The 13,103-nt window shown below is 50.0% G+C and overlaps 1 protein-coding gene across 3 annotated transcripts in view; it reads left to right on the top strand.

Moving 5' to 3' along the window:
* The first annotated feature begins 609 nt into the window (after positions 1-609).
* Positions 610-13,103, top strand: part of ATG2B (autophagy related 2B) — a 76,456-nt gene continuing 63,962 nt past the window's right edge. For all 3 annotated transcript variants that reach the window (XM_078602614.1, XM_078602613.1, XM_078602612.1), the window contains exons 1-5: positions 610-1,000; positions 7,838-8,000; positions 8,666-8,821; positions 10,692-10,794; positions 12,484-12,679. In XM_078602614.1, the coding sequence (XP_078458740.1) occupies positions 833-1,000; positions 7,838-8,000; positions 8,666-8,821; positions 10,692-10,794; positions 12,484-12,679 (786 nt within the window). In that variant the 5' untranslated portion in view covers positions 610-832. The remainder of the gene's footprint in view (positions 1,001-7,837; positions 8,001-8,665; positions 8,822-10,691; positions 10,795-12,483; positions 12,680-13,103) is intronic.

Below are 13,103 nucleotides of genomic sequence, written 5' to 3'. Positions count from 1 at the left end.
TTACAAGGAGTCATGTTTGTATAGACCACAATACCTGCAGTCGTAATGCAAAAAAAAACATAACTGATAATGTATGCACTGTCCTTGAAGTTGATTGGTCTACACCCGAGTCCGTTTCCCTTAGAGCCTAGTCTCACCATGTGAGACTAGGCTCTAAGGCAAATGAGGTTCCAATGGTGTAAATGCTTACCCCAAGCTCTCATACTCTGATGGTGCATTGTCTTTGAGGTGTACGCCTTTTAGCGTCATCTGGTCCAACCCCATGTGAGACTAGGCTCTAAGGAAAGCTGTCTCGGGTGTGGACCAATCAACTTCAAGGACAGTGCATACATTATCAGAGTTATGTTTTTGTTTGCATTACGACTGCAGGTATTGTGGTCTATGCAAACATGACTCCTTGTAAAAAAAAGGTGTCAGTTTTGTTGCCAGATAAAAGGGTAAAAAAACAATTATCATCATATTCCTGATTTATATGACCACAATTGTTGTTACTGACGAACGTGTTGCGTTGTTTTTTAAAATAGTGCTCATGTACCACCGCCAACTCGGTTTCGTGGTGTCAACACCAGATGTAACTCCTATAGACGTCATGTCATCCGCCTGCGTGACGTCTTTCGTGGGGGGTGGGTGAATATGACGTCACGCCGCTGTTGACTGCTCGAGCCGAAGGCCGTGGGGCTTGAACCCCAACAACAACAACAACGCCGCCGCCGCCGCCACCAGCAGCATCGCGGAGGAGAGAACAGCGACAGTAACAAACAACCACCGCCGCGACGAGCAGGGCAGAGAACACGGCGGCCACAAGGAGGCGAGGCTTGTGGGGAGCGCAGCCATGCCGTGGTACTTCCCGTGGCCGGACTCGATCAAGAAGCGCGCGTGCCGCTACCTGCTGCAGCTCTACGTGGGCCACCTCCTGGAGGAGAAGCTCACGCTGCAGCAGCTCAGCGTGGACCTCTACGGCGGCACGGGCTCCCTGCGCCACGTCGCGCTCGACGTGTGGGTGCGTGACGCGCGGTGACGGTGCAGTTGGGGGTGAGGATGGCGGTGAGGGTTACGGGGACTGTGAGGATAGGGTGAGGATTGGGTGAGGTGAGGGTAGGGTGAGGATCAGGCGAGGGTTAGGATGAGGATTACGTGAGGGTAGGGATGGGGTGAGTGTGGGTCTAGGGTGAGTATGAGGATGGGGTGAGAGTGGGTCTAGGGTGAGTATGAGGATGGGGTGAGAGTGAGAGTGGGAATGGGGTAAGGGCAGGGTTAGGGTGGGATGAGGGCACATCTGTGGATGGGTTGAGTGTGGGTGAGTTGAGTGTGTTAATGGATTGAGTGAGGTGAGAATGGAGTATGTGGCGATGGGGAGAAGGTGCTTCCTGGTGGTCATTGTCGGTGGTGGTGAAAGTGGTGAAAGCAAGAGATGAGGTGGTGAAGGGAAGACGGTTGAGGCGGCTTTATTATTCAGAGTCGTCGAGGTTGGAGGCGGTCGTGGTGGTAGCCTGGCCTATGGGTGATGGAATCCTGATACACGAGACCCACGTTATATCTTGGTGTCCATCGTCAGAGGTATCCTTTACATGGCCGTCACGACTCGCCCCATATCATAGGCAGGACACACGTTACATCCGAGCTGTGATGTTGCCACCCAGGCACAAAGTTTCATTCTCACGACTACTGCTGACTCCATACAGCCTGTCGGTCTCATGTCGCATCAAGGAATGGACCTCGGTAGCAATGTAATTGAACAAATGCCAGTGTCTCTCCACGACTCCACCCCTTGTCTCTCGGAGTCACCACAAGGGGGCCTTTCCTTTGTGCTGGGCACTTTTCAGTATTTTTATTGTTGTTGTTCAAACTCGGAGCTCGCACATGACAAGTGCCACTCACCTGTCACCTTCATATCCACACACCATTGTCTTAGATTTCTCCCATTAGTCTTGGTGAACATAATTATTTGAATAATTATTTAATTGTTCATTGTACCCACGCCTGCTTATCGTAATTTCTTCACTGCGACCCTATTATCCCCCAAATGCATTGCAGATGCATTTATACATAGATACGTAGGGGAGTGGTTGCTGTGTTGCCTTGCAATTTCTTATTACCCAGGTTCAGTTCCTGGACATTTACATCAGTGACAAGTGGAATTGAAACCTAATCTGGCTCTCCCCTATATTGACTACAGCTCGTCTTTTATTGAAATATCACAAAGCGCTATGCATGTGAACATTTTGACGGTCCGTAAAAAAAACCCGATTCCTGTTCGAGCTGTGTGAGCATTGGCACTGGGAGGGCAGGCTGACGCCAATGGGCGCGCTCTGCATGAGAACGTGAGACCCTGTTTTTGTGGTTGTTTGTGCACCTGGGATGCATCCGAGCAGGGTTCTTCACCTGGTGGGACTGCGAAGCCTGCGTGGAGTGGTCCGCCAGGCTTTGGCCGTCTCGAGACGTAACGAGACGAGAGATGAATGAGATGAAAGATAAAACAAGGGACGGAGGAGATGAGAGAGCCGTAGACGAGAGACGCATTTGTTGATGTGAAAGCGACATAGAAACAAGATAGCAAGACGAGAAACCTGGAGATGAGAGGCCCAGATTAGTGGCCGCATGTACAGGACAAATCACAAACATGGGCGCTGACAAAATGCAACAAATAGTGAAAAGGGCGCCACGGAGCACGGAGTCGTGCGTGCTTGGAATTACTCTTGAGAGACAGGAAGAGAGGCACATGGGTTGGAGACCATGTGCATGTTAGGCGCATCGCAGTGACTGCTAGGAAAGCTGAGCGGGCTACGGCAGGGCTACGGCAGGACAACGTCGCTCAGAGGGATTGTGGTCGAGACGAGTGGCGGAGTGACAGCTCGAGGAGGGAACGCGCCCTGTTGCATCGTGAGGCCTTGAGGGATGTTGATGGCTTTCTCGAGGCCTTTATCCAGCAGTGGACGGATAATGGCCAATGATGATGGACAGGCGTAGAATGTCACGACACTACGTGACGTCACAACAGCTGTATATGTGACATGATGCCGCGTAGCCTGCCAGTTATTTTTTGTGCCACCAGAAAATGCAGGGCAACCCGTCTATTGATGCCTCAATGTGACCCCCTTCTCTACTGGCCATTGAATATTGTGAAAGCGATGGCTCCATATCATCAGGAGGAAGCTGCTAAATAGTTTCATACTTTTATTGAGAGTGGTAGGAATCACGTGGAGACTTTTAAATAAAATGTTGTTTTCCCGTATAATTTATCCATAGTATTGTAAGTGGAGTGTTTATGAATAGATGTTGGCATATGGTTGAAGAGGCTTGCCTTAGCAGTGCTGGCTTGGTGCCCTGACGGAAGCCTGTCACCACACTCAGCCGCTCGGCCTCTTTCGAGGATTCTCTTGTTTTAACACTTTACTCGGCTTGTTTAAACTGCGTACAGTAATCCCTCGGTTAACCGTGACATCGGTTGAGGTTTTTTCGGTTAAAGTTTTGCCTCCCATAGGACCCCCATGGTCTCTACTCACGTAAACATTCTGCCTAACGGTACCGTGTTACGTTATTAGACTCGGGGTGACAGTTTGGACCAATCCGAGCGCTCGTAAGTGGGGCTGAGCCATGCCCTCAGCCAATCAGCGACGTCCATTTGTGAGCGTTTCGACTTCATCTGCCTTTGTTTACATCACGATTTATTTTCTGGGCAGTGGAAACAGCCCTCTTGCCGACTCATGTTATTCCTGTATTCGATTCACAGCTATTTCGGTTCAACATGTTAATCGAGGCACCACTGCACTCTGCTTGTTGTTTAAACTCTGTGCTCTTGATTAATTTGGGCAGTGCTTTGCACCAGTGTCGTAATTTACTTTTCAGGGTTCGATCTCAGGAAGGATGACTCAAATGTTTTCATATCAGTGGCTTTAAACCTCACGGCAGGAGACAGACCGATATTTAGGCTCTCACGGGAATGTGGAATTTCCATCTCCAGGGAAGATTACCGCTCAGTACTCCATTGAATAGGGAGGTACTGACTGTAAAAATGGTGTCATTGGGCCGGATGCATGCAGTATACAGAAACACAACAATATTGGAGTTGATGTGGGAGTTGATTGGTACCCAGTGAAGGGAGCTGAGTGTTGGAATTATTTGGGCTAGGGCTGAACGATTAATCGATTTCAAATCAAAATCGCAATTTGAAACAATGCGATTAGCAAATCACAAAGGCTGCCCCAGGCCGAGGGAGATTGACAGTTCTTTTGTGTTTCTTCCATTTGCGAATAATCGCACCAACTGTTGTCACCTTCTCACCAAGATGCTTGGCGATGGTCTTGTAGCCCATTCCAGCCTTGTGTAGGTATACAATCTTGTTCCTGACGTCCTTGGATAGCTCTTTGGTCTTGGCCATAGTGGAGAGTTTGTAATCTGATTGATTGATTGCTTCTGTGAACAGGTGTCTTTTATACAGGTAACAAGCTGAGATTAGGAGCACTCCCTTTAAGAGTGTGCTCCTAATCTCAGATCGTTACCTGTATAAAAGACACCTGGGAGCCAGAAATCTTTCTGATTGAGAGGGGGTCAAATACTTATTTCCCTCATTAAAATGCAAATCAATTTATAACATTTTTGACATGCGTTTTTCTGGATTTTGTTGTTGTTATTCTGTCTCTCACTGTTCAAATAAACCTACCATTAAAATTATAGACTGATAATTTCTTTGTCAGTGGGCAAACGTACAAAATCAGCAGGGGATCAAATACTTTTTTCCCTCACTGTATGTAGAACTTCTTTTGCACCGTACGCAGCCAACTGTGCTAGTCGGAGGTGTGGGGGGAGGACAATAAACTATGGGTCTGTCTGAGTCTACGGGTTTCTGTGTGAGTATGGATCTCTGTGTGAGTCTATGGATCTCTGTGTGAGTCTATGGGTCTCTGTCTGAGTCTACGGGTCTCTGTGTGAGTCTGGGCGTTTGTGTGAGTCTGGGTTTCTGTGTGAATCTATGAGTCTCTGTGTATGTGTTTTGAACTGCTTACGCACCGTATGTAGCCAACCATGCTAATCAAAGTGCGGGTTATGGCGACACGCCTGAGGTCCGGCCCGGTGGTGGCAAGGGTTGGTGGATCACTTGGGCTTTGTGTTGAGGCCCCCCAAATTTACAACACAGCATATTCCAAAGCTCGAATACTTATTGATCAAGAATTATACAGATTGCCTTGCTGCCTTATCTGTGCAGAAGTATTCATAGGGCTAATGACGTTTCTAAATACCATTTATAGATGCTCAAAGAAACTCCAAAACGAGATGCAGTTCAATTTTGACCGCCGCCCACCCGTACTAAAGGGGATGTGACTCAGTAAATATTTCCCACTGAACTTGAATAGTTGGGCTGCTTTCTTACCAGAGCCAAACTCTTGAGGTGATAAGGTGTGGTTGGGTTTACGTGAATCTAATGAAAACTCCAAAACCCTCTGGTTTGGTTGTCATGACAATGACTGGATTCATGAACCCATGTTTGTTTGTGTCCCTATGGGTGTTATCCCCTCGCTAAAGTGCAGCAAGTTGGCACAGCAGGGGGCACAACTGGAAACCTGGGTCTGTCCCCTAACCTCCTGTCAGGGAGCCTTCAAAACTTCACGCGGCTTCAAAGTGCTCCCGGCCTGGCATAGACGCCGTGGTGACGTCATCGTCACTTAGTGGCGAATGGCGGCTCTTGTTGTTATCCCCTAATGTGTGTGGGGTTGTGTTGGGTAGATTCCAGTTTCCTCCCACATGTAAAATTCTCTTTCAAACGAAATTGGTCAAACCTCCCAATGCAGGACACTCCTGAAAAACAGTGTTGAAACCCTGCATATATAAACTCAAGTCAAGCCCACTAAGCTATTAGCTATTTTTCAGAGGCAACCTGGCCACACATGATAGCTAATGGAAGTGGCTTGTCATCATGCATGGGAATTTATCGTAGCCATATAATCTAAACACGCGTTTGTAAATGTGGAGTGCAAAACCGGAGGACCTGGAGAAAAATCCATGTGACCACTATGGGGAGAGAGACAACACCTCTGTTTGGAAAACTCAAAATATACAGGCATTGTCAGGATCTGGATCGAACCCATGTTCTGCATAGCAGGCAAGGGAGATAACATCTCAACCACAGAGGTGACTGTGAAGGTGTGGTCTCGGTCTGGCATGTTAGGCACATGCTTTTGAGTCCTTTCGATTCAAAAGTGTGTGACGGTGACACTCAGAAAAGGGAAGTGTGATTTTGCTAACGTGCTCAGAGGCCGCGGGTTAATGCTGACATCAGCACGGGTGGCGGTGTGTGACATTGCGGTCTGCACACTGCACCAACATCTCAGCCACCCAAGTGTGATTTCTAGCAATGATAAACATCAACACTCAGTCAGTTTTTATATTAATCCAGTGTGGATATTTCCTAGGTTTGCTCAGCTTAAAGTGAGCACGTGGTGTTGTTGTGTATTCAACGTCAGCACTGGGAAAATAAAATTGGTGGGATGTTGTGCTGTTATCCCTGCCCCTTTATATGCCTTTGCTGCCTACTGGACATCTGTGAAAAAGAGCTTTATAGCTCATCTGATTCCTCCAGTATAAATAAATATTGTGATTCTGATATTCTGATTCTAATAGGTGCTCACTCACTCCACTTACGCTGACAGTAAAGCGACATCGAGGACAGTGTGTTTTTGTCTTTGTGTGCTTGTGTATCAATTGTTTGTGTGTATATATGTGTGATACGAACCCGGCGGCCTGAGTTCGATTTCCGCTTATGGCCAACACCTTTCACGATTATTTGAACCTGTTCTGGGCCTCCCGTAGGTCGACTTAACCGCAAATGAGTACCTGGTTTGGTGTGTAAACATCTCCACTAGGGAGACAAAGGCAGCAGGGCGTGGTGCCAGCCACTCACCCCCTTGTGTGCCGTTCCGACCTTCATAGGTGCTCGCTTACATTACTTCTACAGTCTGTTAAGGCTATACGGGGTGTCTTTGTCTACCTATATGTGTGTTTGTGTTAATTGTACCAGTGTGCAACTTTGTGTATGAGTGTCTTTACTTGTCCATGTGTTTGTGTGTTCCTGCATCTGCCTGTTTACATAGATTCCCATATTAGTGTGCATGCCTGTAAGTGGGGAGCGGTATTGTAGCGGTTAGCGCACTGTGCTACGGACCCGGCCACCCGAGGTCGATTCATGCTCATGGCCAACATGAGCGGCGATTATCTGAATCTGGGCCTGGTGTGCAGGCTGGCGTAGTGTTGGCCACCCGATCCCTTGTGTGCTGTGTTCGCTAACAGCACTTGCCCCAACGGCCTGTTAAGTTTGTACGGGGGTCTTTTTCAGTGTTTGTGAGTGTATATATATACACACGTGTGTGTGCCTGTGCGGTGGGTGTGCTTGCTTCTTCATCTTGTGTGTGTGTTTGTATGGCAGTGGCATTTTAAGTCGAGTGGAATTATCTTTTCATCAACTGTAACACGATGTGGAAACTACCTGGCCTGCCGCTCCACAAAATCTTTGGGTCTTCTCAGCCACAGTCATGACCTACCTCCCTTCTCTATGCTTGCATAAGGCAGAGAAGCGACGCTCAAAAAGAGTGAAGTGCAGGCGGCTCAAACACAGCAGGTTGGCACATTAGGGAGCGCAGGTAGTGAATCTGCCAGTCATCTCAGTCAGCCAATGACACCTGGGTCTGTCCCGTGACCTGTCAGTGAGCCCTTTGACACTTCATTACCTCGAAGCGCACCTAACCTGGCGCAAGCGCTGTGGTGATGTCACTGCCACTTAGTGGTCAATGCGGGCTGTTGTTGTACACTGTGTATACATGTGTTTGTGCCCCCGTGTATTTCTCAGTCCCTCAATGAGATGCTGGACTCGGTGAATGCTCCCCTGGAGATCACCGATGGCTACATCGAATCCATCTCCGTGTCCATCCCCTGGTCGGCTCTGCTGCTTGAGAACTCCACAGTGGAGGTGCGGGGTCTGCGCCTCACACTCAGGCCCAAGGCACCCACCGGTAAGTTCTCCCACATGAGTGCATGTGTATTATGTGCTTGTGTACGTTAGCGGTGGTGTAGTGGTTAGCGCACGACGCTGCAAACCCGGCAACGTGAGTTCCGTTCCCATTCACGGCCAAAAAACAGCAGTGAATGTTTGAACCCTCTTGGTTGAATGGTCCTCGAATGACTGCCTCGTGTTATGTGCAAGCATTGCCTCTAGGGAGAAAAAGGTGGCCGGGCCCATGCCCGGCCACCCGCTCGTGTGCCGTGATGGCCTGAATTGGTGCTCACGAATAGCAATTCTCCCAATGTGTTATTTAATCTATAGGAGGGTCAGAGTCGTCATTGTTGTTTGTGTGCTCGTAGGGAGCGGTGCTGTAGCGGTTAGCGCGTTGTGCTACGAACTTGGCAACCCTAGTTCGATTCCTGCTCACGGCCAAGACCAGTGACGATTATCTGAACAAGCCCTTAGCCTCCTCTGGGTCGGCTCAGCCTCAAATAAGTACCTGGTACAGTGTGTAAACATCGCCGCAAGGGAGACAAAGGCGGCCGGGCATGCTGCTGGCCACCCATCTTGCGTGCTGTGCCGGCTTTCATAGGTGCTCGCTAACAGCACTTGCACCAACAGTTTGTTCAGGCTATATTGTGGGGATCTTTGTTTTTGTTACGTGTGTGCTTGTAGTATCGGTGGTGGAGTCTCTCTACTGGTCCACGTGCATGACCAGCAGCATGCAGCTGGCGCAGGAGTGCCTGAAGCAGCAGCCGGGGGACGAGCAGCCAGACTGCGCCACACAGCAGTTTGAGGGCCTTGAGGTCTTCGCTCAGACCATTGACACTGGTACAACAACAACATCCGCCATTTGCCAATTTAATTCGGGATGACATCGCCATGGTACTTGTGCCAGGCTCGGTGCACATTGAGGCCACACACCTGTACACACCCACTAGCCGTGACACCCTGGTTTCTGGTAGGGTTGTTAAACAGTAACCGGCTCCGATTCCAGCGGAATGTTTAGTCGGAGGAGGTGGGAGTGCCCACGCTTTGCCCCACCACACGCGCCCTGCTAATCAGCTGACTGGTGAACCGATTTGTACTGCTGGGCGGGTGGACAGAGGCAGTGGGGGCGGATTTAAGAAACTTGCCCCATTGTGTCAGCTGCTGCGCTCATAGGTGGAATTAAACCGGCGACCTCTGAGTTGCAAGTCCAATGTACTAACCGTTACACCACTGTGGCAGCTCGCTTTGATTCTCAATTTAAACAGTTAAAAACACTGTATTTTTTTCTCCACGTTTCTATTATGCGCGGCAAAGCAACGACCGGTTTTATTGCATCTACCGCCATTACACGAAAATGATTTTGACAGCCCTGATAAATAGATTAAGTTCATTCCGCCCAAACACGCACACACACTCGCACACTCACGTGGGTGAGTGCAGCTGTTGGGATACTTGCTTCTGGGATTCGTGACGCAGTCTGACAAACCACGCGTCTCCAGAAACCCGACCACGGGTAAACAGCACAGAGCCTTCACCCCCCCTCACCTCCAAAGAAGCAGCCGCCGCTGCGATAACGCGACGACCGGCATAAACACTGAGCTAGGCGGCCGCCACCACCACCTGCCTCTCAGAATTCTCTGCACGGTGCCAGTTACAAGGACCCTGCAAAAAAACTAGGAGCAACAGAAATGTGTATTTTTTTTTAAAGGAGGACGTTAAAATATCATGGACAGACAAGATGAGTAACACAAATGTATGCAGAGCATAATACATTTAGAGAGGTAGTGAGAAAACAAGAGACTGAATATGATGTTTTGACTGGGAATATTGCGGGTACTAGAAACCGGGGAAGATGGAGAATTAAGTACTTAAGCAGTCTTAACAATTGGATGCGACTGGGAGCATCTAATTCAAAGTTGTTGAGTTATATCTTGAACAGAGATGAATGAAAGACGGCCATGATCGCCGATGCATTTGAGAATGAATGCCGGCGTATATAGCGAAAGAGATACGGTGCCTCAGTCTGGCTCTGTGATTCCCAAGTGTTTCATCGAAGCCCTAAGAATTGTAAATAAACCTTTGGATGGCCAAGATGTTTAACCCACGATGCTTTAACCACAGCCCAGTTTTTAACCTCGTGGGAACTTCCCCCGACATGTTTAGGAGTCGAAAGAGTTGTAAATGTAGATCTTGGATGGTGGTCGACTCAGTCCATCATCCCTCTGGGGTCAATAAAATGGGTATTATTTTGTTTGTAGTCAACAGTGGTTGTACTCTGAATAGTTTACATTGGTTACTGAGGTGGGAACTTGTTTGTAGATTAGTCTCTGCCAGAGCAGTGCGGAATATCCACCAGTGGCTCAGAACTGCCCTACGAAGATGAACACCACCTTTGATGAGGTGTGGTTTAGTGTGGGGACATGTGGAGCTGGTTGTGTGCTGTGTGTGTGGTGTAGCAGAGTGAGATTTGGTGTTGGTGGCAAGGTGTGGTGTTGGTTGTGTGGTGTAGTGTGGTAAGATTTGGTATTTGTGGCGAGGTGTGTAGTTGGGTGTTGTGGTGTGGTGTGCAGTGTTATGTAGATGTGTACTGTGATTTTGATGGCGTGGAGTAGTATGGGTGAGGTGTGGTGCTGGTGGCGTAGCGTGGTGAGATGTGGTGCGGTGACTCGTGGTGGTTCTGATGCGGTCGCCCCGTGTCCCCGCGCCCCAGTGCTGCGACGAGTCAAGTTGGCCTTCCTCGACACGGTGGTGCGCGTGGAGCACGTGCGGGACAACGCCAAGAGCGGCGTCGCGCTCGAGCTGCGCATCAAACGGTGCGTAGGGCTGGTGTGTGAGATGCGTGTGTGTCTGTGATGTGTGTGTGATGTGCGCGAGTTGTTTGTGTGAGATGTGTGTGTGAGACGTGTGTGTGTGTGTGTGGGAGATGTGTGTGTGATGTATGTTCTTGTGTGAGATGTGTCCATGTATGTGAGATGTGTGTTTTTTGTGGGTTAGTGTACTGTCTGGAGTTGGGGTGTCTATGCGCTGTTTATGTTTATGTTGCCCAACCCAAACTTTCTCTGGCGCCTCCACTCTGCCTCCGTGCTGCTCTATTTCCACGTTTTCCCTGACCTCGTTGGGTTTTGTTCACCACCGCATTGCCTGGCTTAACCCCCCGTGCCATCTCACAACTCCCCGCCTGACCTCCGTGTCCTCCGCACGCCTCCTCAATGCCAATGCCTCTCCCGACACCTGTCCCGCATCTTGTCTACCACCGGGGACTCCCCTAGGACCACGTCGTTCATTGGACCCCCAGGTCCTCTGAGACTGCCGCTAATTCTTGATGGTGCTGCCCCGGCCGTGCCTGGAACTGGTTTGTCATTGATGGAGGTTGTTTCCTGGAGGTGACCAGGCCCAGTGGTGCCGCTGTTCACAGCTTATTGCTGATTTATATCCAGATTCATGGTTCTAAATCCGGCAGGCTGCCCTGATTATTACTGCGGTGTTAACCGTGAAACACTTATGCACCACCGGCTTCACTGTGTACGTTAAATATCCCCTGACGTCATTCTAATAGAGGAGGCCATTGTGTTCCGCTGTCATGGTTGAAAATTAGCCAAAATAGAAAAATTACCTGCAATTTACTCAGTTGGGATTATACATAGCAACATCGCCTCCGGTTCTGAAACTGTTGTATCAAATGTGTGAATGTGTTGATTTGTTGCTCTGAGCTTGGCCTTCGTAGGCGACAAGCTGTGCCTTGCCAAACGTCTTCTTGCACTCATCCCCGCAACCAAACCCCTGGCGTGTGCTTGTGATTCCTGCTCACGGCCAATACCAGTGACGATTGTTTGAACCGGTCCTGGTCCTCCCCTAGGTTGACTCGGCCTCAAATGAGTTCCTGGTGCGGTGTGTAAACATCTCCACTAGGGAGACAAAGGCGGCCGAGCGTGGTGTTCCCCACCCATCCCCTATTGTGCTGTCGGCCTTCGTAGGTGCTCGCAAACAGGACTTGCTCCAACATCCTTTGAAGGCTATACGGGGGATCTTTTTCTTTGTATGTGTGTATGTAATTAGATATTTAATTACTGCCATGTTTAGTGAATTACTATTGTGGAGATTACTCTTAAGGTGTCAGCCCAAGTTTGCGGGTGGGTAACGGTGGGCAGCGTGGACTACTGTAGCGGGTCAGCTCGTATGAGTATATATTTGACCGTATTGTGACGTGTCTGTATGTGGGGGAGCCGTAGTGCAGTGGTTAGTGACACTGCATTACAAACCCAGCAACTCTGGTTCAATACCCGCTCACGACTAACATGGGTGACGAATATCCCAAACCAGTCCTGAGCTTCCCCGAGGTCAAGTCTCCCTTAAAGCAGTACCTAGTGCGGTGCATCAACATCGTCACCTGGTAGACCGACGTGACCAGGCGTGGTACTAGCCACAGCAATCTGCCTCACACCACGCCCCAACAGTCCGCTTGAAGGCTACTCGGCGGGCTCGTCGTGTTTGTGCGCGAGCAGCATGGATTACTGCGACGAGGCGGCGTGCGAGGAGGTGGGGGACCTGGGCCCCGGCGGCGTGCTAGGCGAGCACGTCGACCTGCACCACCCGGCCGCCTTCGCGCGCAAGACGCTGCGCCTCGTGGACGTCGACGTCTTCTGCCAGGAGATCCCGGCGGAGGCCCGGACGCCGCCGCGCACGCCGCCCTCGCACCAGGTGTGCAGCCACAACGCACGCTCGCCACGCTCGTGACAAGTAGACGACAGATCCCCCTCCCCCGTGCAGCCTGGAACAGACTGTTGTTGTGAGTGCTGTTAGCGAGTAGCACCGCCTATGAAGGCTGGCACGGGTACACGAGGGGGTGGGTGGCCAGCACCAAGCCCGGCCGCCTTTGTCTCCCAAGCGGCGATGTTTTACTACACACTGCACCGGGTACTCATTTGAGGCTAAGTCGATCTAGGGAGGCCCAGCGCCGGTTCAGGTAATCGTCACTGGTGTTGGGCGTAAGCGGGAAATAAACTCTGGTTGGCGGGTTCATAGCGCAGCGCGCAAACCGCTCCACTGCCGCTCCCTAAACTCAATACGGCTCGCGTTCACACACCCATATATATAGATGTACACAAGTATGTGTATTGGGGAA

Source organism: Lampetra planeri, chromosome 18 (assembly GCF_965212315.1).
Source record: "Lampetra planeri chromosome 18, kcLamPlan1.2.h2, whole genome shotgun sequence".
Classification (NCBI taxonomy): Eukaryota; Metazoa; Chordata; class Hyperoartia; order Petromyzontiformes; family Petromyzontidae; genus Lampetra; species Lampetra planeri.
Note: the sequence above shows the minus strand (reverse complement) of the source record. Positions and strands in the feature narration are given on the sequence as shown.